Here is a 25,915-nt window from a genome sequence, read left to right on the forward strand (position 1 = left end):
AGTGTCCCCTGGAGCAATGACACTGGGGCTAGCAGGGTGTGGTCTTAAGCTTAAGGGGCCCGGTTGCTGAGTCCAGGAGACCAAGAACAAACCCTCAGTGTGCAAAAAGGGCCCTGAGACAGCCCCATCAGAGAGAGGATGGTCACCTCCCCTGGGAGAAATCCAGGCATGCTTACTGGAGGAGGTGCCACTTGAGCTTGTGGTTTGGGATTCCTTTCTTCAAGAAGCATTTCTTGGGCCTGTGTGCCTGTGTGTTGTCCTTGGTCCTTCTGACTGTCCTTGGTCACAGTGATGAGCTTGGACAGGCCCCTGGGAGTTTTGGGGGAGTGAGTGCACTAGGTGGAGGGAACCTCAAGAGCAAAGGCTCAGAGGCAAACAGTGGGTTGAGTTTGGCCCCCAGGGAGTGGTGGGAAGTGAGGCTGGGACGTCCACGTCCGGGCAGGGCTGCTTACGTCCCCATGTGCCCTGAGGTCCGACTCAGACGCTGTCTCCGTGAAGCCCGCCTGGTTCTCCCCGCCCTTGGACTCTGCCTTCTGGCAGGGTGGAGGGTTTCCGGGTGGCTGTGGGCTCCTGGGTGTGGAGACCAGGTCATGCTCATTTGGGTAAACGGACCTCCCCCTCCTTGCCATGTGCCTGACCCAGTGCTTGGTCTGGGTGAAGATGTGGGAGCCCCGTGGCTCAGCTGCCTTTGCCTGGTCCCATTTTGGGTGTCCTTTCCCTGGGGCGGAGAAGCCCACTCATCCTTTAATCCTCACCAAGTCTTATTTTTGTCGCCATTTTACAAATGATGAAAGTAAAGTTCAGAGAAGTGAAGAAACTTGCCCAGAGTCACACAGCTAGGAAGGGGTCTAGTCAGGATCTGAACCTTGGTCTGTGTGGCACAAAGCCTGGGCTCCTCCCTTGGGGATGCTGTTCTGAGAATGCGGGCAGTGAAGGGGCCTGGCACGGGGCTGGCCCAAAGGAGGGTGACTCAAAGAGGTGGTTTTCCTTTCCTCTCCCTCCATGGTCCTAATGCAGGGTTGGGCCTCAGCGGCCCCGTTCAGTCACCAGCCACTTGGTACTTGGTTGTGTTGAACTAACAAATTTTACTGAGCTCCTTCTGTGTGCCAGGCACTGACCTAGGCACTGGGGATGCAGTGAATGAAAAGAAGAAATTCCTGCCCTGGGATTCTCAAGGAAGACAGACAATAAATAAGTAAAATGTACAGGGTTGGAAGATGAAGTGCTATGGAGAGAACACCACAGAAAAGGGGGCCTGGGAGGGACAGGCCTGAGGACTGGAAGGAGAGGGGAGAAGGGATTGCAATTTAAATAAAGTGGTCCAGGAAGGCCTCATGGAGAAGATGACATTTGTCTAAAGACCTGAAGGAGGTGAGGGAGTGAGATGTGTGTCTCTCTCTAGAGAGAGGCCCAGGCAGAAACAGCGTGTGCAAAGGTCCTGAGGTGGATATGTGCCTGGACTGGTCAGAAGCCTAGTGCGTCTGGAGTGGAGGGAGTAAGGAGAGAGAAGTGGGAGGTGGGGTTGGAGGTGACAGGGGGGCCAACTCACACAGGGCCTGGAGGCTGGTGTGTGAACTTTGGCTTTTGCTCCAGGGAAATGGCAGTCAGTGCAGGTTCTGGTGGAGGAAGGTCGAGACAGGAGTGACTTATGCAAAACAAGGCAGAGGTGGTGGCTGGAGAAGGCTTCTGTCTGTCCACTGGCCTGGCTGGGAGATAGGCAGCAATAAAGACTGTTGAGTGAGAGTGGGTACAGCCGGCCACAGCAGGACAGGTGCCTTCATGGGCCTCTGCGGGCCAGAGACCTGGGTTCCTCCTGGCTCTCGTGAGCTGCTGGATCATCTTAGATCCTTCTGGGCCTCGTGTGCTCAGTTGTAAACCGGGAATCACGATTCTAGCACTGTTGTGAAGACCAAAGGAACTGAGCAGGCTACTGTGGGAGCCCCAGAGCTTGGGGCGGGGGCACCAGGGAAGGCTTCCTGGAGGAGAGAATCCTTGAGCTGAGCCTTAAAGTCCAAATAGAATTAAGCCTGGTGGAGGGAACGTGGCGAGGATGGCAGGGGACGGGGGAGAGCATCCTGGATGGGGAACAGTGGAGCAAAGGCTGGGAGGCTGGATACCAGGGTACTGCAAAACACGGATGGGCGCTGAATGAGCTGAGTGGAGTCTGGGGAGCGGGCAGGCGGGAGGCCCTCGCTTCCATCCGGGCACGGAGGGCTGGCTGCCCCCACCCCCGCAGCAGCTGGCAGAGACAGGGCTGTGCCTCTTTCTCAGCCACCTCTGGGGCTCCCTAGGGGCGCCCCGCCCCTCGGGCTGCGCTGGAGGCTGGGGCGGGGCCAGGCGCCCCAGCGCCGTTGGGAGGGCCCGGAGCAGGTGGAAGGCTGGCGGCGCTGGCGGCGCCGGCGGCTGGGCCTCCCGGTCCAGAGCACCACCTCCCACCGCTCCCTTCCTTGCCTGTCCCCGATGCCCTCCAGACTTTTGCCTTTGCCGGGGCCCCCGCCTGACCAGCCTCCCCTCCCTGTCCGGTTGGGATTTGGGGGCTGAGCCGTCTGGGGTCCCAGGGCCGATGCAGTGCCGGCTCCTCCGGGGCCTGGCCGGAGCCCTCCTCACGCTTCTGTGCATGGGGCTCCTCTCCCTGCGGTACCACTTGAGGCTGTCCCCTCAGGGCGTGCAGGAGACCCCCGAGCCGGGCCCGCCGAGCTCTCGGCCCCCTGAGCTGCAGCTGCACGATGTCTTCATCGCGGTCAAGACGACCCGGGCCTTCCACCGCTCCCGCCTGGAGCTGCTGCTTGACACGTGGGTCTCCAGGACCCGGGAACAGGTGACAAGCAGGCGACTGGGGGTCTGGGGAGTGGCCCCTGGCTTTCTACTGGGCTGGGGTCCCTGGGGGCCTCGAGGGAGAAGCTGCCTGCCCACCTGCCCACTCCTCCTTCCTCCCAGGCCTGGGGGCTCCTGTGGCCCTGACCGTGCCCTCGCTGGCCCTGAAGCCAGGTGCTTCTCAGGCCCACTGCTCTGTCTCTTTCAGGGGCCAGGCTGGGCCCTGCCCCGGGCTCCCGGGTCCCTCCTGCGGGTCCCTCTGTTCCATGGCTGTTCCAGCACAGGCTTTGTTCTGCCTGCCCTGGCCCAGCCTGGCATGGGGGCAGTGGTGGGTGTCAGGCAGCTGAGGCAGAGGCTGTGAGAGGTCCTGACTCTGCCCCAGGCCCTGGGTGCTGTCCTGCTGCCCTGGCTGTGCAGATGGAGACCAGGGGCTGAGCGACAGAGGAGGGGACCGTCTAGGTGGGGCCTGGTCAGGGAGAGGGCCGGGGGAGGGGGCATCCTTTCAGAGTTCGTGATGGCCCTGCCCCCAGGCCTTCTGCCCAGGCTGTGCCGGGGGAGCGGCACTCACCTCCCGTGCTCATTTCCTGGGGGCATTTTTCTAGGGAGGCAGAGAGAGTATGTGTGGTGATGGCGGGGGCTGAGGCCATTGTGGGCGAGAGGTCAGGGTAGAGGCCCCCCTGGCATGTGGGACGGTGTGTGTGTGAGCCAAAGTGTCAGTGTCAGACGTGCTTGACAAGAGGCTTGTGGGTGACAGGGGCTTGTGGCTTCTGTCTTTCCGGGGAGGCAGCTCGGACGAGCGGAGTCCCTTCCAGCAGCTCTTCCTCTCCCCACAGCCTGTGCCCTCCCCAAGCAGTCAGTGACTGGGGGTGTTGGGGACCATCTCTGGGGAGGTGGAGGGGCAGGTTTACTCACACACACACACACGCTGTCCCCACTTTGGCGGTTGGCTCAGTGGGAGGAAGTGACTGAGCCTCCGGAGGAGGTCAGGGGCTCCTAGGAGACCAAGGAGGCGGGGATGTGACGTCTGGAGGACGCCAGGGCCCCCTGGGGAGAGGGGACCCCTGCCCCACTTTCCTGCCCTGAGGTCCTAGCACCCCCGATTAACCCTTTGCCCGCTGGACCCGCAGCACCCCAGGCTCTTCCCGGGGGCCCTGCACAGCCTCTCATCTTGGGGACACTCTGGTTCCGCCCTCGGAAGCCGCTGAGCCTGGCCCTCCCCACAGACCTTCCTGTTTGTGGCGCCGTGTCTGTGTGTACCGGAGCACGGCCTCACGTGGTCTGAGGCCCTTTCCTGTCCCGTCTTGATCTCCATGGTGGTGCCCTTGCCCCGGATGAGGGAACTGAGGACAAGGAGGAGGAAGTGCTGGCCAGCGTCACCCCAGAGGCCTGACGGGGCAGAGCCCAGTGGGACCCGCCCCTCCTCGTTGCCGAGCCCTGGCCCCCAGAGCTGCTCGGGTCAGTGGGGCACAGGAGAGGGTCCTTGGGCCTCCAGCCTGGGTGGCGGGGCGTGGCAGGACCAGGCTGGAGAGGAGAGGCAGGCGGCCGCCCCTCAGCGCCCCGAGCTCAATCCCACATGCTGGCCAGGCAGCCGGTGGGGGCGCCTGCCTGCGCAGTGTCTGAGGGCTGTGTGACGGACTCATGGCCTCTGGAACCCTCACAACAGCCCTGGGATCAGGGGCAGGGAGCAGTACACATTCCCATTTTACAGGTGGGGAACCTGAGCACAGTTAAGCAGAGCAGGGAGGTGAAGTCACTCAGCTGGACCCGGGTGCAAGGGGCGGAGTCTAGAAATCTCGTCCTTTGAGGCAGAGTTGAAAGAAGGAAGGATGCTCAGATAGAGGAGGAGGACGGGAGAGAGGGAGGCCCACTCTTGCCCCCGCATCTGAGCCCCCTTCGCTTCCACCTTTGGCTTCTCTCTCTCTGTGACCTTGGCTCAGGCCCAGGCCCTCCCCCTTTTGGCCCTCAGTTTCCCCATCTGCACAGGACAGGAGGGTCTGGGAGCCCCTCTCAGCTCAGCCGGCAGGAGCGGGCCCGAGCTGGTTAACTCAGGGCCGGGCGCCGGCCCCAGCTGGTTAAGGGCGCCTGGTGGCAGGTGGGCCTTTGTGGCCGCGGGCTGGGGCTCACATGCTGGCCTTTGTCCCAGGCGAGGGGTGGGCGGGGGAGGCATGTTCTGTGGTCCATGGGGAGCCTTTCTCTTCCCTACAGCCCCCTCGAGGGCTGAGGGAGCAGCACTGTGTTCCCCCTTCCCCCCACACCCCGCAGCAGATGGTCCTGGCCACCCGGTCCCCTGACCCCAGCAGGCTGCCTTTGTTTCCTGTGGGGTTTCACCCTCGTCAGGAGGCCCTCCCTAAACAAATCAAGTGCGGCCCTAGGCTCAGAGGAACCTGCCCGCGGCTCTGTGCCCAGCTCGGGCTCCCAGGGACGGAATACCAGCCTGGGCCCTACTGCGGGACTCCCCCCCCGCACCCCAATTACTTCGGGCTTACTCCTTGGCCCGTTTGGCCCGTGCATGCTCCAAACTCGAGAGAGTTCCACTCTCTGGTGGCTGTTTGGTGGCAGAAGTTTGCCAGGGAGCAGGGCAAAAAAGGCCTGCCTTATTTTTCAGGGTCCCTCGGGGGTGGTGTTGAAAACAGACGGGGCCGGGGCAGAGGTGACTGCAGCAAAGCAGGCAGGAGGTGACGAGGGGGCTGGACCACGGGGCGGCTCTGGAGGCTGGAGGGGAGAGGTCGCGTCCCGGGCGGTTTGGAGGTTGGGGGGAATTTGCTGACAGGCTGGGTGTGGGTGCGAGAGAAAGAGAGGGGACACGGTGATCCCCAGGGGTTGGGTCCCAGCAAGATGGTGAAGACCGAGGGAAGGGTGGGTCTGGGGGCGTTCGGGCATCAGTCTTGATGCACTGACGCCGAGGCGCCCACTGGGCCCCCGGGGAGAAGTCACGGCTGCAGGGGGATCTGAGAGCCGGGGAGAGGCCAGGTTGGAGGGGCGCACAGGCGACTCTCTGGCTTCTTGAGGGGGTTTGAAGCTGAGAGGCTGGATGGCATCACCGAGGGAGTGGATGGGATGGAAAAGAGGACCAGGGGCTGGGATTGGGCCACCAACACTTTCCCCAGGGAGACTCAGGGACCCCAAGTCTTAGCCAAATCTGATGGAGACAGACCCCAGGGAGAGAGGCTCAGAAGGTGCACGCTGCCCAGGCCTTGCATGGGCAAGCCAGGTGCCAGGACAGGGAGATGGTTCAGACAGGCCTGTGCCCTCCAGCATGGCACTGTGTGGTGGGAGAGACCAGGGGATAGATTTGCATAACCAAGGGGTTGCTGTTACCATCAGGAGGGACTGGAGGCCGCGGGGCACATGGAAGGGGTGTCAGGGAAGGCTTCCTGGAGGAGGTGATGACTGAGCTGGGAGTTAAGGGGAGAGAAGAGGGCACAGCATGTGCAAAGGCTTGGAGGGATGTCTACGTGGCATACTTGGGGAACTGAAAGAACTTCAGGTTTAAGAGCAGCCCTAGGGGTGAGGCAGGAAGTGATGAGAAAGGCTGCATCTGGCGCAGGGGCCAGGTGGCTCCTCATGGGGCACACTTGGGAGACTGGCCTTAATCCTAAGGGCAGCAGGGAGCCACAGAAGGTGTTAGCGGGGGTGGTGGGTATGTGTATTATCTGATTCTGGTTCTGACAGGAAAACAGATCTGAAGGAATGAGGCAAGGTCTTGCAATAATCCACTGAGAGATAACAGCGGCTCTCCGTGGGGAGACAGGCCTGGTTCCCTCTGCCTCTTCCTGTGCCCAGCTGTGGCTTCAGGCCTCTTGTGCCTCTGTTTCCCCTGATATACAAGAAACTGAGCCTAGCTTCACTGCCGACCCTTCCCTCTTCTTTCACACATTATCTCGCTTTGTGTCACAGCTACCACAATTCCCCATTTTACAGACGGGTAAACTGAGGCTGAAGGCAGAGGCTGTTCGGATCTGAAGGACTGATTTCTGGAAAGGAGGGAGAGGCCTGTGGATGAGCAGGGAGGGGCATTGCGGTCGGAGACCCAGAGCCTGGAGGGAGGACGGGGCGAGGCCGGGGCGGCCGGAGTGGCGGATGGGGTGTCGGGGGCTTAAACAGGTGGGGTCCTTTCTCCTTGGTCCTCCCTTGGAAGGGGGGTCAAAATTGCCCCAGGCCCTGGGCAGGGCAGCCTAGGGGTCAGAGGAGGCCCTGGATGTGGTCGGTGGACGGTGGGACCTGCTCCGGAGGGGGAGCCTCTGCACTCGCTGGGCCGGGCGTGGAGCGGGTGTGGGACCAGTACCCGGCTGGCATGTCTCCATCCTCCACGTGCCGCCTCTGAGGGTTGTCCTGTCTCTCTTCAGAGTGTGTGTTCAGTTTACTTAAGGTGTTGAGTGGCTCCCGCCCGCCTGGGGAGGTGGCGAGCTGAGGTCTGAGGCCTGTAGGTTCGAATCCCAGCTCGGCACTTGCTCACTCCACAGCTTCCGTGTGTCACTTAGCCTCCGTTTGCCATCTGTGAGGGGACAGAGCACAGCACCTGCCTCGAGGTCCAGCGAGGTTGTTGGGGCCAGGGCACATGAAAGCTCCCGGCGGGAGCAGCTCCAGTCCGGGAGAGCTGCAGCGGGTTGCGATGTAAATTTTCTGAGACGCGTCAGGGCCCCCGCACTTGCATGGGAGTCTGTGTGGCCGTGGGGGTTGGGACTGTCTCCCTAAGTGGTGTGGCATCTGGCGCGTGGGTCTGTCCACACAGCCTGTCTCCCAATGCAGTGTCTAGGGTTGTGAATATGTGACTGTGGAGGGCCAAGCGGGACTGCGATGTGTGTGTGAGATAGAAGAGGGTGTGTGCAGGGTGTGTGCCTGGCAGGGTCCTGGGGGAGCTGGTGTGTAGGGGCCGCGTGCGAGCGAGGCTGCTGAGCTGGTGGACACGGTGAAGCTGTGTGTCTACAGAAGCCGGGTTGTGTGTGTCGTTTGGGGGCAGGGTAGCGCAGAAAGTCATGTTGTCCTAAAGGAGTGTGTGACTGCGAGGGGCTGTGTGTCCGTCCCTGAAGGAGGACAGAGGGTGGGATGGGTGGCCCGCGGGGGCGTGGCTGTGGGGGGCAGTGGGCTGCCCTGGGACGGCCCTGGGCCCGCTGGGGTCCTGACGCCTCTCTCCTTCCCAGACGTTCATCTTCACAGACAGCCCGGACGAAGGCCTCCAGGAGAGACTGGGTAACTCTGGTGTGGGGGGGCCTCTCGGCTGTCACTGGGGAAAGCTGGGGTGGCTGTCCCCTGGCCTGGGGGCCCCTAGGAAACAGGGCTGTCCACCTTGGCATGTGGGGATTCCCCTTTGCCCAGGAGGGGCAGCTTCGTCCCTGGAAACGGGTGTGAGTGTGGGGAGGGGCTGTGCTGGACAAGACCCTGGACACGTGGCTGTCTGTGAGCCCTGCTCTGCATTCTCACTGTGGGCAGGGCTGGGTGGGGTCCCCTGACTTGTCCTCCCCTCGCCAGGGTCCCACCTTGTGGTCACCAACTGCTCTGCAGAGCACAGCCACCCCGCCCTGTCCTGCAAGATGGCTGCTGAGTTCGATGCCTTCTTGGCCAGCGGGCTGAGGTGAGCATGCTTGGGTCTCTTGCGGTAGGCGTGACCTTTGCCTCAGGCCAGTTCCTGAATGGGGTGCCGTGTCAAAAAGGGAAGTTCTCTGGGTCCCATGAATTTAATCATGTAGGGCCTCGGGACTCCAACCACCCATCCCCCTGGCAGGCAGGGTTCAGTGGGCTGGGCAGGCCTTCAAGTCCTGTCATTCACTGGCTGTGTGACCTTGCACAAGTGTCTTTACCTCTCTGAATCTTGAACCCCACCTATTAAGTGGGCACACCTTCCTTACAAGCTTACACGAGATGCTACCCGGCACTTAACAGGTACCTTAAACGTTAGGCCCCCCCCACCCGCACCCTGCAACTGTGTGTTGACTGACTATGGGGGCACAGGGGAACCCCCTCCAAGCTCACTATCCCCCCTTCCATCCCCACAGGTGGTTTTGCCACGTGGACGACGACAACTACGTGAACGCGCGGGCGCTGCTGAAGCTGCTAAAAGCCTTCCCGAGGACCCGCGACATCTATATCGGCCGGCCCAGCCTGAACCGGCCCATCCACGCCTCCGAGCCGCGACCCCGCAACCGCACGGTGAGTCCCTCCGCTCCTCCTCCGCCCCTGGACAGCTGCCCCAGGGGCGGGGCCAGGAGGGGCGGGACCAGTCCGGCGGCGGGGCGGGGTCAGTCCGGGGCAGGGTCAGCCTGGGGCGGGGCCAGGCGTAGGGCGGGGCGGGGGGCGCACCGGGGCGGGGCCGGGTTTTTGTGTTTCGCGTTTGGCCTCATTTCTGTGCTTTTGGCCCGTGGCTTTGCCTCTGATCCTCAGTCTCCTTCTCTCTGAAATGGGGAGACTGAAATGAAGCAGGTAAGGCACAGAAGCTGGCACATAGTAGGGCCTCCGTCACCGAGGAGCAGTGGCTTGTCCTGGTCCCACAGGCAGGGCTCCCAGCTACCTGTATGCTCATGCAGTTGTGCAGGTTGAGTACTGCTGGGCCAGATGTAAATGCCGCCGCCCGGTGTCCCCGAACACTCCTGTCGCCTAGGACCCTCCTCTCTCCGCCTCACTAACCAGCAGCTGGAGAGTGGACACGGGGCACAACAGGGGCCCAGAGCCCGCTTCAGCTCCAGACCTGAATGGACACTGATTAGGGTTGCCAGGTTTAGAAAACAAATAAACAAAAAACGAGGATATCAGTTACATTTGATTTTCAGATAAACAGTGAAGAATTTTTTAGTATAAATATGTTTCAGGTTCTCCCCCGGTCCCCGGGGCCCCCCAGGCTTCTGGTGTTGGGATGGCCCAGGCCCCCGGGGCTCCCTTGGCCCAGGGAAAGGGCAAGTTAGGGAGCCCCCTCTCTCGAGGCAGTGCCTGGAGCAAGAGCCGGCCCGCTGTGGGTTTCTCTCCCTCCCTCGGCCACCATCTGCTTCATTAGGAAAATCAAGAGCAGGGAACACCAAGCCTTAATTATCAGCAGCTAATCAGCCTCTGAGCCCTAATTAAACCCTCCTGGGCCCGGGGCTGTGTGTGTGAGCTGGCTTCCGGGTGAGCTGAGGTCCCCCAGGCTCCCGCCCCACCGCAGCCCTGGCCTTAGGGCTTGAGAACTCCGCTCTGGAGCCTGATCCCCTGGTTTCACACGCCAGCCCTGCCACCTCCTGGCTTTGTGACCTTGACTGAAGTCACCCCATCTCTCTGTGCCTCAGTTTGCTCATCTGTGAAATGGGTGATAACAGTCCTTACCTCATAGGGTGTGTGTGGTTGTGCACAAGGAAGAAATTAAGTGAGGTCATCTATCCAAGTGCTTGGAAAGGGACGTGGCATGTACCAGACACGAGTGAGTGTCAGTGATCAGGACCTGACTCAGTGCAGCCTTCATCTCCCAGCCTGTTCCTGGGCAGGCTCAGCACCCTGCTGGGCACACCCAGGCCCCGCCCTGCAACGTGCCTGGGTGCCATGCATCCCACCGTGGGTGGGATCCCAGGACTCTGCCCCAAAGTGTCCCGGCCTGTTGAGACCCTGGGGTCCCCCAGCAAAGGGGGCAAGACATCCACTTTGGGGTCATTCCTGGCTCTGGGCCCTCGGGCAAGTGACCTCACTTCTGGACACCTGGCTCACCTCATCTGCGGCACAGCCCTTAGCCTGGGGCTCGGCACAGTCAGTGCCCCGGTTAGCGCCTGTATTGTTACTGCTTTTGTTACAGTAATTATCCGGGAGCGGAGGCCCTGCACTCATTCATTCATTCACACGCACTTATGGGGCACCTCCTGTGTGCCAGGTCCTCAGGAACCCATTCATTCTGCCGTGTTGAGCCCCGACCTCTCTCTAAGAAGGCAGAGTTTCCAGAAGTAAGCTCATGGAGGTCTTAAGGAGGAGGACACACCCCCAGGCCAGTAGCATCTTCGGCTTTCAGAACTGGAGCACGTGTTCACAGTTGACATACCTGAGGCCCAGAGAGGGGTGGTGATTGTCTCAAGGTTGCACAGCTGTGCAGTGGAGGAGGCGGGGGCCCCAGAGTCAGGCTTCCCAACTCCCTGCCCAGGGCTCATCTCACTGCTGCACCATGGGGGATAACCCAGACCGTGCAACGTGCATCAATGAAGCACCAGCTGTGTACTTGGGAGAAGGTAACCTCAGGGAACTCGTTCCATTAAGAGATGGTGCAGCTGAAAGGGTACAGTGCTTCCCAAAAAAAGCTTTAGAGAAATCTAGGGTGAATTCCCGGGTCCTCCCAGAGGAGGGGGTGAGGCCCAGGGTTGTGGTGATGTTGGGCAGAGGCAGAGAGTTGTTTAAACTGCAGAGGGCTGTTATTGGTTCCTGTAATTGAGATGTCAAGGGGTTTGCTGGCCTCAGGGGCTCACAGGCCTGTCTGTCCTTCTCTCTTTACTCCTTCTGAGGCCTTGTTCTCTCCTTTTGCAGAAAAGCTTTCCTGGTCCCAGGAGTTGGGAGTGGTGAGGCCGGTGGACGTGGCCATGTGGGTGGCCTCAAGATTATAGGTCCCTGGCCTGGTGACCCTGGAGAGAGCATCTCTTTCTCACAATTAGCCTATAGAGCTCAGGGAAGAACTCGGATTGGCTGGCCTAAGTCATGTGCCTCTCGCTGAGCCAATCACTGCATCAAGGGGTGTGGCTTTGTGATCCTCATTCCTGGGGCACCTGCCCACCTCTGTCCTAGGGGGGCAGGGCCCTGTTTGGGCAGCCCCTGCTGAACCACATGGGCTGAGGCAGAGACACTTCTCTGGGGAAAGGGGTAAGGTGTGCTAGGCTGACAGATACAACACACGTCCTCTTTAACCGGAATCCAGCCAGATTGGGGTCTCACTGGTGATGCCATCAAACTTAATTAGCTACGTGACTTTGGGCCTCAGTTTCTTTCTCTGTCAAATGGGCATAAGAATGTCAGACTGCAGAAGGACTCTAGTGAGATGTGAAATAAAGAGCTTTGGAGCCGTGCTGACTGGGGGTGAGAGGTGGCCAGGCTGTTGCCCCCACCCGCCCCACCCCAGGCTCACTCCACCCCTTGGCCCTCCCTTCCTCTCCCCCCAGAGGCTGGTACAGTTCTGGTTCGCCACTGGGGGTGCCGGCTTCTGCATCAACCGCAAACTAGCTTTGAAGATGGCCCCATGGGCCAGGTAAGTGGGGACTGGGGGTGGAGTTGGCTGCTGTGTGCGGGGCCTTTGCTGCAGGAAGGGCTTGAGAGCAAGCTCAGGAGAAACTACCCCTTATTCACGCTGGGTCACGGAGGTACCCAGTGGTGAGCGAGGGCCTGCCCCCTGCCCTCGGGGTGCCCCGCCTAGGGCGCTCTGCCACACACAGGCGGGTTGTGTACGCTCTGGAGCCTCACTGCCCCCATCTGTAAAATGGACCTGAGAAGACACAACTTGTGGTTGTTCAAGGAGAAAAGTCTGGGCTGGCACCTGGTGGGCGCCAGGCAAATGTTAGGTCCTGTTCGCAGCCCTCTTCTCACTGCTCATTGGCACAGGGAAGTGAAGGCTGTGTAGTGGTACTCGGGAGGGAGGAGGAGGAGGGAAGGCTTCCTGGAAGAGGTGGCATTTGAACTGCAGTGACCTTAGTAAGCTCCAGATTGAGGGAGATCCTAGAGGGAGTGGAAGCCCTCAGTGTGGGGTTGGGGGCACCGGTATTCTAGAGAGGAAGTGGCAAAGGCCTGGCCTCTTGACGTCTGCCTGGACAGACTGTTATTATTATTACTATTATTACCAGCAACTTCAGTGTCACCACCTTGTATTGAGGGTTGACTCTGAGCCAGGCTGTGCTCCACCAAGGGTGTCACAGCCTCTGAGGGGGTAGGTGGTCTTGGCTTGCTTCTACAGCTGAGGAAACCGAGGCTCTGAAAAGTTAAGCAAGTGACTGGTCCAAGGTCACCCAGGTCCAAGGTCACTCAGCCGCTGGTTTGGCCCCAAGACCTGCGTGCTTCGCCTTTGCACCAGCCTGTGCTGCCCTGCCCTGGGTGGGAGGGGTCCTCGGGGGGATTCGTGCCCTGCGTGGGAGCAGGAATGCTGTCTTAGCGCATGTTGACCTCAGGTGTGTACACATGATGGGGTCTGCCCTGGGCCTGGGGTCTTCTGCCCGCCTCTGGGGCACCTTTGTGTGAGTTAGAAAAAGGCACCTCGTGTGGGCAGATGCAGCTGGGGAGGGCAGTGAAGGTGGGTTTCCACACCCCCTCGGCCCCTCGGCCAGCCGTCCTGGGCAGCAGTGGGGAGACTGCCCAGTCAGGCCCCCAGGGGTGTTAACGCTCTCAGTGCAGTCAAGTGATGTCCTTGCCTGGGACACTGTCCTCCCCCTCGACTCCTGGCTCATCCTGCAGGACTCTTTATAGACTGCCACTGTCACGATTAAATACAAAGCAAATCGAAAGGCTGCCACCTCCTCTGGGAAGCCCGCCTTCCTTCCCTGTGTCCCTCAGGCCTCTGCTTCCCTCTGACTTGGCGCCAGTCCTCCTCTGAAACGACCTGCTCGTCTGTCTGTCTCCCTCCAGAAGGGGGCTGCTGTTGATGGCACGAAGTGTTTCTTCTCTGTGTCCTCAGCCCTAGCTGGTATCTGGCACCAGGCAGATGCTCCAGCTGAGCAATGAATGAAGGAGTGAGTGAATGAATGAAAAGGAAGGGAGGTATACATATGTCCCTATAAATAAAGGGCTTCACCTCATCAGCCCTCCTGTTAATCCTCACACCAGCCCTGGGAGGGCGGGACTATCATGCCCATTTCACAGAAGAGGAAACTGAGGCTCCCCGAATTCGTGACTTGCTGAGGTCCCACAGTATGCAAGAGGCAGATGCTAGAGCCCAGCTCTGGTCTGCAGCTGGCCAGGATGGAGGGTGGGCCTTCTGGGGGCCAGGGAGGGTTCTAGGTGTGGAGGTCCTGGGCCAGTGGCCACAGCACGGCTCTGTCCCTCAGTGGCCCCCGCTTCGTGGACACGTCTGCGCTCATCCGGCTGCCTGACGACTGCACTGTGGGCTACATCGTTGAGTGCAAGCTGGGCGGCCGCCTGCAGCCCAGCCCCCTCTTCCACTCCCACCTGGAGACCCTGCAGCTGCTGGGGGCGGCCCAGCTCCCGGAGCAGGTGAGCTGACCTTGGGGCAGGTGGCAGTGGGGGAGGCGCGTGTGTGGGCTATCCCCTATTCATGGGGAAACTGAGGCCCAGGGTGGCAAAGGACCCCCTTCAGGTCCTTAAGGTCAGTGACTCAGCCCTCTCCACCTTTAACCCTCAAGGGCTGGCATTTGTGATGCTAAAATTTTTTGCTCTGCTTCCTGAATTCCAGCTGGAAGGACCTACACAGACAGATGAAGCTTGTCCTCAGGTTCATGCCACCCTGGTCCCCTCCCCCCGTACCTCCTGTCCCTCTCTCCAGCCTTCAGTCATCCATCCTCCCTACATCCCTCTGAAGGGGCCAGCCTGCCCTTTCCAGCAGTGTCGGGCGGCAGCCCCCTCCTGCATCAAACCTCACCTGTCCGCTGCTCGCTGCTGTCCTTCTAACCCGGGTGTTTCTGGGAAGGACCGGGTCTTCAGTGAGGTCTCTCAGGCTTAATGTCAGGCTGGGGGAGGGGTGGGGCCCCATCCCACCCGGCAGGGAATGACTCTGCCGAGGCCCACCTGGCGTTGCCTTGTGGATGCCGCTCGTGGGTTTGCAGCCCTGTAGATGGTCCCGGCTGGGAAGCCCCTGGGATCTTCCGCCCAACCATGTGAGTCAGAACTCTTTTGGCTGCCGGCGACAGAGAGGCGTCACAGACTGGTTAAACCAAAAAGGACCTTTATGGGCCCGCATACCTGAGAAGCCCAGGGCTTGGCTTGACTTGCCAGATCCAGCTGGGTCTGGGTGCTCAGACCGTCCCCTCTCCCTCTGCCCACCCCCCTCCCCCGCCGCACTCTCAGGAAGGCTTGCCCGTCACGCTCGCCAGGCTTGGAACTGAGGTTGTGGGGTTGGTCCTGTTGGGACCTCGGGGCATGAAGCCAGGAAAGCGGGGCGGATTTGGGGTAGCCAAGCCCAGGGCACCCTGCTGATTGGGGTTTTCAGAGCACCCGCTGTGCCAGGCACCGCACTGGGGGCCTTATCTTCTTTAGCTGTCTGGCTCCTCACGACATGCACCCGAGGTGGATACTATACCCATTCTACAGATGGGGAAACTGAGGCCCAGAGCGTGGGCCTAACCACGACACACAGCTGGTACAGGGCAGCGGAGGATTTGAACCCTGGTTGGGTGGCCCCTCAGCCCACAGGCTTTAACCACTGTGCTTGACTGCCACTCAGCTGGGGTCATTATCCCGCGTCCTCATTGCCTGCGGAGCAGCCTGGCGCTCTGGGTGGGGAGAGAGTGGCCAAAACCCCTCCGAGTTTCAGGAAACCTCCTTCTAGGCCAGAACTTCCTGGAAAGGTGCCTTCCCTCTTGAATCGTCCCAGCCTCCAGGGTGGGCTGGACTGTGGGGCACAGATGGGGTTTGGGCATGAACATGCTCCACAGGCTTCGAATGCCTCGGGGATGGGCAGTGATGCACCCCCGGCTGAGGAGTTTTCGGCACAGAGACAGGGCTTCCTGTGCCCTCACAATGCCTGTGTGGCCTTCCCTGCTGCCTGCAAACGCTGTCCCCTTGTGGGGTCCCCGGGGGACGCCTCCCCACCTTCTTTCTCTTTTCTGCTTCTCCTTGCCCAGGTCACCCTCAGCTACGGCGTCTTCGAGGGGAAGCTCAATGTCATTAAGCTACAGGGCCCCTTCTCCCCCGAGGAGGACCCCTCCAGGTGGGTCTGGGGGCTGAAACTGTAGGATGGGAGGAGTGGGGGCTGAGTCCAGGCATCCGAGGATGGGGGTGCCAGGAGGCGGGAAAGAGAGAGCGCCTGGTGGCTGACAGCACAGAGCTGGCAGTGGAGGGAGTGGATTTCAGTCTCTGCTCAGCCACTGGCTTGCTGGGTGACCTTGGGGGAGTGCCTAGCTCTCTCTGGGCCTCAGTCTCCCCATCTGGGACACAGGGAGGCTGAGCATTGTGGAGCTGAAGGGCTCTCCCAGCCCTGATACCCTGGGATTCTTCAGAAACCGCTGGAAGACTGAAATGTCTTCACTGAGGGAAGGAGGCCTCTCTGATGGAGGAGCTTCAGGTGCCGATGGGGAGTTTTTATTTGATCTTCGTGGGCTCTTTGCTTTCTTGATTCCTTCTTCAATGGTTCTTTTTGGTGGGTAGAGGGGCAATGGGGGCTAAGATGCCACCCAGGCACCTTCCGGGTTGCCCCCAAACTGGCCACAGGGAGATTAGAGCTGTTTAGCTCAGCCCCCCATTGCTGTAGAGCAGCTTGGAGCACAGCCTGTGACACACTGTAGCAGGAGTGACCAAGACCTGCTCACGAAGTAAAGGAAGCCATTGTGACTGAATGAGGGAGGAGGGTGGTGTCAAATTCAGTTGGAGACATGGCAGGGGACCCCCTCCACACGGCCCTATAGGCTCTGTCTGGACTTTGGATTTGCCTGAAGTATGTAACCCTGGGGGAACCAGGACTCCTGGCGTTGGAGTTCTGCAGAGCTGTCCTGGGGCAGAAGGCTCACAACTATTTCAAGGGCCCTGGGGCCAAGGCTATGTTGAACAGGCTGGACATTACAAGGAGACAGGGTTTGGCTCATTATAGGAAAAAATATTCAAATTTCCAAGATGAAAGGAGCTGCCTTTTAATGGAGTGAGCTCCCCATCAGTGGAGGTGTGCAAGCTATGGCTATACTGCCAAGAGGTTTGAGAAGTGATGTTAAGTTCTCTCTAAGCCTGAAGATTCTAGAAGCCATAGGTTCCTGCCTAATGAGGCTGGAGCCAAACGGGGACTCAGATGTGTGTGGTCAGATGATCTGGCCTCAGCTGAGGTCTCTTCATGGCTTCTCTGGCCTTTGAAGTCTCTCTAAACTGGTGGTTCTCAACCTGAGGCCGTTTTGCCCCCTAAGGGGCATTAACAATGTCTGGAGACATTTTTTATTGTTACGACTTGGCGGGTGCTCCTGGCATCTAGTGGGTAGAGTTCAGGGATGCTGCCAGACATCCTACAATGCACAGGACAGCCCCATGGCAAAGAGTGATCTGGCCCCGAGTGTCAGCAGTGCTCAGGTGGAGGAACCCTGCTCCAAACCATCCCTGTGATGTGCAGCCCTAGGGGCCCGTGGGGGCGAGGACGGGAGTGGGACTGGCTGTCTTGTCCATTTCTGGTCTCTCCGCAGGTTTCGCTCCCTCCATTGTCTCCTCTACCCAGATACTCCCTGGTGCCCACAGCTGGTGGCCCGATGAAGCCTCAACTGCTGGGCTGAGGTCTCTGGTTGTCCTTTGCCTCCCCAGGCAGCCCTGAGGGCCTGTGGCAAGCGCCCTGGGGTGGGCAGTCCCTGGCAGGGCCTCCGAGTGGTGGGCAAGCCGAGGATTGGATGGTGGCTGGTGGTGAAGACATCTCAAGCTCTGGGAGGTGGGTTGGACAGCGCAGGGACAGGTGAGGGCCAGAGAGGTCTCAGGGGCTGGGCGTCCCTGGGCCTTGGGTGGCTCAACTGAACCAGCCCCTTGAGCGGGGCTGGGGCTCCGGAGTCCTAACCCTCCAGAGCATCTCACGGGCCCCTGGGTGGGGTCTGGCCTCTGCTCCCAGCTCTCGTCTCTGAGTCATGCCCCTGGGGTCAAGCACTGGGCCCCCCACCCCTGGCTTCCTTGGCTGGATCCCTAACCACTGAGGGGAGCCAGATGGAATAATGGCAGGACCCCGGGCCTGCGGCAGCTTCTGTCGTTGCTGACCAGTCTCCAGCTCCTTGCTCCCCATGCCTTGCTAGCAGAACCCAATTTCGTTTGAAGCATCAGCATGCCCAGAATCAGATGATGGCTCAGTGGGTCCCAGAAAATCACGATGATCCTTTTGCTCATTTTCCCAGCCTCCCTTGCTGTTAGGCACTACCAGCTCTGGCCAGACTCTGTCTGTTAGTGTGAGCTGAGCAAAGCCAATAGAGAAGCTTCTGGGGAAGGTTTTGTGGTCCCTACCCCATCTTGCTGCTGTGAATGTGAGTGTGATGTCTGGATCTGGGGCAGCCACCTTGCTGCCGTGAAGGAAAGGCCAAGATACTCATCTGCAGCTGTCCCTTTCAGCATCTGGTTCTGTAAGAAAATTAAACCTTTATTTGTTGAAGCTGCTCGGGGTCCAGTTTCCTGTTACCTGCAGCTGCAGGGTCCTGACTGGGGCAGCGTCCTTGATCTGTCTGTCACAGTGGGGATGGTGGTCACTTTTAGGGGCGTTGCCCATTCTGTGGATGAGAAGAGGAACACCAGCTTCATGGGTTGCTATGTGGGTGAAGTGATGAAGTGTTTGTAACGAGCACAGCACAGAGCTGGCACGGAGAAAGGAGGGAGTCAGTGAACGGTGACTGTTAGTGTGTGCTTGTGTCGCAGTGTGCCAGGTGTGTGCGGGTGTGTGCGTGTGTGTGGCGTGTACCTTCCTACACGTGTCTATGCATAAGGATGCGTGTGTGGCGTGTGTGTTTGCGCCTATCACACATATGTGCGTATGTACGTGTGTGTGAGTACGTGTGCCGTGAGGCGCTGGTGGGCTCGGAGCTATTCCTCCTTTCCTCTGCCCTCAGGGCCTTGTGGGGGCGGTCAAAGAACCAGGGAAGGCAGGATGGAGGCTGGGAGCTGAGGGATTCAGCCTCTGGTGTCGGATAAAGGGGCGAGTTGACAGCCAAGGTAGGAGCTGGAGAAATGAGAGCGTTCTTGGGATTTCAGGTCCCAGAGAGGTTGGGTGAATGAATGAAAGTGATGTTGGTGAAATTTCAGGTCTGGTGGTGCATGGGGGGAGGGTTAGCGATGGGCGGTCTCTTCTCCCCGCCTCCTTCATGCCCAGTGAGGTTGGAAGTTGGGGTTACAGCTGGGCTCGTGGCTGGGGGGAGGGGCTCTGACCAAGGCAGCCGGAGCTGGGGGCTGCTCTGGAGCACGTCCCCTAGCCCTTGAAGGACCTTGTCCCGGCCGCAACTCTGTCTGGGACAATGGAACCGTGGATCACCAGAGTCTCAGCCCTTGTTTTCCAGGAGGAACTTGAGGCTCAGAGAGGGACCACCACGTGCCTGTGGTCACACAGCGGGTCAGCTGTAGAGCTGGGCTGCTTGGGCTCTTCCAAAGCCCCCCTTTCTTTCTGGGCTGACCTACTGCTGGGTGTGTGGGACGCGAGCCCAGTGGGGTGGCCCCTGGCCCTGCAGCCAGTGAGGGAGGGAATGGCGTGCGCCCCAGCTGCTGTCCTGTCCTTCCCACCCTGGACGTGGGAGGCTGCCGGCCAGCCTGCTTTTAGAAGCAGCAGCAGATTTGCGGGTTGTTCCCAGATCCTGAGGGTCGGGTGGAGGGAACAGGACTCGGGCCATCTGCTGCCTCCATTGTCCCAGAATAGCTCTGGTTGGGAGAGGGAGCAGAGTCAGCAAGGGTGGGAATTGGGAGGGAGGAAGGAGGGAGTCTGGGTTTAACCCTTCGTGAGTCTGCATGAGAGGGTGTGTGTGAAGCTGCGTGCAGTCTGTGCTAAGGTCACCCTTGTGGGCCCCACAGGCAGGGGCTGGGGGGGGGTCAATGTTGGATCGCCCTGTCTTGGCCTTGCTATGCCCCTTGGGCAAGTGTTGTTCCCATTTTGCAGATTAGGAAACTGAGGCACAAAGAGGGAGAAGGCCTGTGGTCCAGGTCACAGGGCTTATAGGTGGCAGAGCCAAGATTTGACCTGCAGAGGTCATCTCAGTGTGGGACGACTCTGCAGGGCTGGAGAGCCTCGCTGGGCCTGGGCTCTGTGCCCTTGGGCAGGTGACTTCACTGTTCACCTGGCTCACCTGTAAAATTGGCACAATGACTTCGGCAGATCGAAGTCGTATCGAGACACCGCACAGAGAGCTCCTGGCGCAGGTAGCTGCTCGATAGCAATACCTCCCTGCTGTCTCTGAGCTCAGTGTTCCCAGCTGTAAAAGGGGTGGACTGGCCGCTGCCTCCGCCCCACCAGCCAGGTCCGAGCCATTGCCAGTCTCGCCCGCGGTACCACAGCAGCCCCCTCGCTGCCTCCCCTCAGGCCCTTCCCTCTTGCTCACTGGCACCGGCCACATGGGTCTCCTTGTTCCTCCTGGCGGGTGCCCAGGTTCTCTGCCTGTACCAGCTCTTCCCTCTCCCTGGGATACACCCCCATTTCTGCATGGCTGGCTTGTTCTTGCCAAGCTCCACTGTCCTCTTCTAGGGAGGCCCCCCCGCCGATCACCCATCACAAAGCAGCCACCTGACAGGGGTCACTGTCCGTCATCTCACTCTGTGGGAGCTTGTGCATAGCTCTAACCCTCACAGGCAGGCACGGCTCTTGTTGGTGCATCAGCTTACTCATGTGTGTGTTTGTTGCTGCCCCCATCTGACTGTCGGCTCCATGATCCCAGGGACGTGTTGCTTCTGCTCACTGTGACTCTCTGCCTGGCGCACAGCAGATGCTCGACAGATATTTGTGGGATGAATAGAGAAGCGAGTGAATGGGTTTCTCAGAGCTTGCAGCTCTGTCAGTTCTAAGATTCTACAAAAGGTGCTGAAACCACTGGGCGCAAGGTGACTGGGGAGCTTCAAAATGGAGGGATCGGGCTGGGGGCACTGCTGATTTTCAGTCTCACCCTAAAAGGGAAAGTCAGACTAAGAGCTCCTGATAGGATGCGCTGGAAGGACACAGCGCCACCCAGGAATATTGCCCAAATATTGACCCTACACAGATCAACCCTTTGATCTAAATCCCAGTTTCCAGGAAATAGGGGGGACAGTGGAACATGTTAAATGACACCATGAGGGTGCAACCCACCAAATTGACAATGAGGACAATTCTACAGGACAAAGGACCTGGTTTCTTCAACACGTAAAATGACATAAGGAAGGAAGGGAGGAAGGACTGCCAGAGAGTAAATGAGATTTAAGAGACAGAGCAACGCAATGCAAGGCATCGACCTAATTTAGATCCTGATTCATATAAACGGACCCTAAGAAGATATTCGTGAGAAAAATGAGGAAATTTGAACATGGACTTTGTATTAAATGGTATTAAGAAATCGTTAATTTTGTTAGGGGTGATAATGATATTGAGGTTTTTTTTTTCTATAGAAATCTTCTATGTAAGAGACATATTCTGAAGTATTTATGGGTGAAATGATGTAACACCTAGAATTTTCTTTGAAAAGGTGCTTGAGGAGAGGAATGAGATGAGTGGCAGAATGAGATGGTTGTTGAAGCTGGGGGAGGGGCACATGGGTTCATGATGCTCTTCCTTTTACTTTGGTGTGTGTTTGAAAATTTCCCTAATAAAAAGTAAGATTAAATAAATAAAGAGGGTCTGTGGATATTCCCCGTTGCTGGCCATGGCCCTCCCCCTTCCCCTGTCCCCTTCTCCCTCCCCCGTCCCATCCTCCATGCCCCACATTCAGGCCCGGAGAACATCTGTTCTCATCAGCCACGGCTGTCCTGACTCCACTTCCTGCTCTCCCCAAACACCCAGAGAAAAGAGAGGCAGACCTTGACAGGAAGCTGGCCCCTGCCTGGTTTGCATTTTGCTTCTTACTTGATTTCTCTGAGGCCCACACGGATTTCTTTTAGTTCTGAGTGCTTGTCCCAGCTGCTTAGTATACCCAGCAGCACTTTCCTTGGGCACAGTCCTTGGACGCATTCTTTGCCCACTTGCCACTCCCCCTAGTCATCCATCCAGTAGGAATTCACTGCTCACCTCCTCTGGGGGTGGGGTTCCTGTGTTTGAGGCTGCACAGGGGAATCTGGTGCAAGCCCCACCCTCCATGAGGAGGTCAGAAGTAGCAGAAGGCATCACACGTTGCCTTGCAGATGAGGCTAGGGAGACCCTAAGGAAAGATATAAATGTTAGTTATGGTTATGAGTACAACTGTTTTCAAGTACCTGTGTATCTCATCTTGGGGGACAAAGGTGAAGTGTGAACCTGGCACAGTGTCCACCTAAAACAGAGGCAGTACTCTCCCTGCTTCCCCCCCTGCATCTCCTCCTGAATGACTTTGTAAACTACCCCCGGAGCAGAGACCCTGCTCAGTGCACCTCTGTGCCTCACATTATCTGGCACAGGGCTGGGCACACAGCAGGCACTTTATGAAGATCAATGACTAGGTGAGTGAGTCAACCTCAGGCCAGTACCAAGCTGGCTGTATTAGAATCACAGTGCTTGGAAAAACAGACTTCAGGGCTCCACCTTAGATCCTCAGAACCCAAGTCCCCAAAGAAGGGGACAGGGAATCTGTATTTTTAGCTGGTTCCCCAAGAGGCTCTTAAGTTGCTGCTGGGTTAGAGAAAAAGGTGGGAGTTGAGGCGAGTTCAGCACCATGGACAGAACCCTCACGGCTTCCTGTCTTCTCTCCTTCCTGGGACCAATTGGGGCAGGAGCGTTCATGGTCTAACCCTGCCCAGGTGACACCTGTGGCCTTGGCCCCCATGTGACAACAGCTCTCTTCTGTGCTTCAGGAGCGAGTTTCGGGGCAGGCATTGGTCCTGCTGCGGGAGATAGCTCTGACTCTGCACAGGGAGGGGTGGTGTAATAAATATCCTTTCCACTTCTTTTATAAGTTGTAAACGACCCCCATACTGTGCAGGCAGCAAAGCATGAAGCCTGAGCCGGCGTGAACAAATTAATCCCCCAAACATGGTTGGAGCACCTCCTGTGTTCAAGGGCTGTGCTGGCAGCCAAGGGGCACGTGGGGAGGAGAGAGATACGGCTGCCGCCCCAAGGAACCCACAGCTTGTCAAACACAGTTCAGTGATTGTTAGAAAGGAGTGTGGGCTTGAAGATAGCCAGACCCTGAGTCAGAGAGTGTGCACACTGGAGAGGCAGCCAGGGGAGTGGAGAGAACAGACTTTTGATGGCAAAGGCTTCCTGGGTTTGAGACGTGGCCCTCACACTGTTAAGCTGTGTGGTCTTGTGCTTAGCTCTCAGAGGCTCAGTTCCTAATCTGAGAAATGGGAGTGACTATATCCCCATGCCCCAGGGCACTTGTAAGGATAGTGCTCACTCAGCCCAGTGCCAAGGACGCAGCCCCAGCACCATTCATTCCCTCAAAGGCTCCACATTTATGCCAGGCATGGTGCCAGATGCCGTGAACAAGACGGATGAGAGCTGGTGCCCAGGGACCTTATATGGGGGAGCAGTGCAGGGGCGGCTCTTCCACTGCTCCTCCTGGCCCCCAGCTGGACTACATTTGCAGCCTCCCTTGCAGGGAGGGTGGCCATGTGACTGAGTTCTGGCTGATGAATGTGCCCCACTTGCACTCGATCTCTCTCTGTCCTCATCGCTGGCTGGAGGAGAGGACTCCGGGTCAGGGGAGGGCGGAGCCTGGAGACTCCACTTGTGTTGAGTTGAGCCCCTGGGTTTTGGGGTGTTGGTTACGGCGCTCAGCCTAACCTGACTAATACAGGGAGACACAAGAAACAGTAAGCAAACAGCAGGAGCTCCAGAGAATGATGGAGTGACGAGGGACATAGGCAGGAAGGAGACAGTGGTGATCTTTAGGGGACACATTTTGGATTTCTTTTTAAATTCTTCTATGCTTAACTAATAAACCTTTAACCCCTCAATGGTCCTGGTCTGAAATTCTCCTGCTTTGGCCATATAACTTCCTTCTCAAGCCTCTTGAAACCCTGTCTTGAGTGATATATAAGTCACTCATTGACTCTAGACTTCATTTCAAGGGCCCGCTGATCAGGTTTGTCTTTAATTTGGCCATGCTGGGTCGGAAACCTACCCCTTCTTGCTTTGTAGCTCCAGCGACCTTTCTCTTTCCCACCCATATCCTCGCCTTCCCGGTCAAGAGTGGACCTATGTTCCCGTCTCTCCAGCCCACTGAGCCCCCAGCTTGGTTCATCATTCAGGTGAAAGTATCTTCGTGCCTTTAATGACTTTCTAGAGGCAGGATGCAAACCACACGAGTGAAAACACCCAATTTACCGGTTGATTTGCAAGAGACATTTATATAGTCCAAATCTATTTTGTTTGTATCTGATTACTTTTAAATTAAAATTAAGTAAATTCCAATACATAAGTAATGTGTCTCTTGTCCCATTTACCCATTACTGCCTAACAAACTACCCCAAAACTTAGTGGCTTAAAACAGCGACACCACTTATTTTGCTCATGAATCTGCTAATCTGGGCAGAGCTGGGCAGGACAAATCGTCTGGGGCTAGGGTCATCTGAAGGCTCTCTCATGCGTCTGGCACCTGGCTGGGGAAGCCTCTGATTGCTGGCGTTGTTCTCTGTCTCCGTGAGTCTCTCTGGGATGATGTGGTGGGGCAGCTGGGCTTCTTGCATGTAGCTTAGCTTAGGGTTCCCAGCCCAGAGAGCCAGGTGGAAGCTGGACCACCTCTTAGGACCCAGCCCAGGAAGTCAGGCAGCATCACTTCATTAGAGCTATTAAAAATTCATTAAAGCATTAAAAATTATGTTAAAATATGTGTAACATGAAATTTGCCATTTTGACCATTTTTAAGTGTACAATTCAGTGGCATTAATTACATTCACAATATTGTGCAGCCACCACTAAAACTTTTTCATAATGTTTAAGCGTAATGTTTTCAAGGTTTATCCAAGTTGTAGCAATGGTGTATCAGAACTCCATTCCTTTTTATGGCTGCATACTCTTCCATTGTATGTATACGTCGCATTGTGCTTATCCATTCATCCATCCATGGACACTGGGGTCGCTTCCACCTTTTGGCTGTTGTGAATAATGCTGCTATGAACACAGGTTTATAAATATCTGTTCGCATCCCTGCTTTCAGCTCTTTTGGGCAGACACCCAGGAGTGGAATTGCTGGACTGTATGGTAATTTTGTGTTTCATTTTTTTTGAGGAACTTCCCTGTTGTTTTCCACAGCAGCTGCACTATTTTGCATTCCCATAACAGTGCACAAGGCTTCCAATTTCTCCATATCCTAACCAAAACATATTTTCTGTTTTTTTTTTTTAATAACAGTCATCCTAATGGGTGTGAAGTGGTATCTCATTGTGGTTTTGATTTGCATCCCCCTAATGATTAGTGATATTGAGCACTTGCTTATGGGCTATTTGTATAACTTCTCTGGAGAAATGTCTTTTCAAGTCCTGTTCCCAGTTGTTTTTTTTAAAGATGGGCCCCGAGCTAACATCTGTTGCCTGTCTTTTTTTTTTCTCTTCTTCTTCTCCCCAAAGCCCCCCCAGTACATAGCTGTATATTTTAGTTGTGGGTCCTTCTAGTTGTGGCATGTGGGACGCCGCCTCAGCGTGGCCTGATTAGTGGTGCCGTGTCCTCACCCAGGACCCGAACCGGCAAAACCCTGGGCCGCGGAAGTGGAGCGAATGAACTTAACCACTCGGCCACTGGGTGGGCCCCAGCTGTTTCTAGTTTTTAATTGGGTTGTTTTTTGTTATTGATGCATCCTCATTCTTTTTTACAGCCATGTCATTTCAAAGAATAGCTATAGCGTTTTTTATTAACCGGCCGTCTGTTGATGGATATTCAGGTTGCGTCCCATCGTGTACCCTTCCAACAATGCTACAGTGAATTTTCTCCTGCACACGTTATCGTGCTTACGGGTGAGTGTGTTGGATGATAAATTCCTAGCAGTGGGATTGGTGAATTACAGAGAAGGTGCATTTATCGTTTAGGTAGATACTGTCCGGTTGCCCTTGAGAGAAGGTATACTGACTTATCTTCCCTGTAGTCATGTAAGAGAGGAAGGCACCGCTTTACAACTAACACACATGTCTCAGCATTGTGCCAAAGATTTCTTCTTCCTTGGGGATGCTAATCTGACATTTCCTAGTACCGATTAAAACATCGGCCTCACACTACATTCTGTTAAGGGATTTGCAACTTAATTGCATTTGTTCATGAAACAGAATTAATACTGAATAACTTGCCGTCAACAGAACTAATTTTGACCCTGTGCTATGACAAATCTATTCATGTTTTGTGTTTTAAAAATCTGTTCCAAGTTAAAAAAAAAAAGCTGCTACTTGAGTACCATTAAACGGATATAAAAAAATGAGACTCAATCTCTGTGTGGACGCC

The 25,915-nt window shown here is 57.2% G+C and overlaps 1 protein-coding gene across 14 annotated transcripts in view; it reads left to right on the forward strand.

Annotated features, from left to right (window-relative positions):
• The first annotated feature begins 2,329 nt into the window (after positions 1–2,329).
• The window catches only part of MFNG (MFNG O-fucosylpeptide 3-beta-N-acetylglucosaminyltransferase), a 45,910-nt gene continuing 22,324 nt past the window's right edge, over positions 2,330–25,915 (forward strand). For 4 of the 14 annotated variants that reach the window (XM_070506913.1, XM_070506914.1, XM_070506915.1 and 1 more), the window contains exons 1-7: positions 2,331–2,818; positions 7,956–8,004; positions 8,284–8,386; positions 8,808–8,961; positions 11,907–11,992; positions 13,776–13,941; positions 15,528–15,613. In XM_070506913.1, the coding sequence (XP_070363014.1) occupies positions 2,564–2,818; positions 7,956–8,004; positions 8,284–8,386; positions 8,808–8,961; positions 11,907–11,992; positions 13,776–13,941; positions 15,528–15,613 (899 nt within the window). In that variant the 5' untranslated portion in view covers positions 2,331–2,563. The other 10 variants (XM_070506919.1, XM_070506917.1, XM_070506922.1 and 7 more) reach the window with 9 other exon arrangements.

This window comes from Equus asinus, chromosome 4 (assembly GCF_041296235.1).
Source record: "Equus asinus isolate D_3611 breed Donkey chromosome 4, EquAss-T2T_v2, whole genome shotgun sequence".
NCBI classification, from domain to species: Eukaryota; Metazoa; Chordata; class Mammalia; order Perissodactyla; family Equidae; genus Equus; species Equus asinus.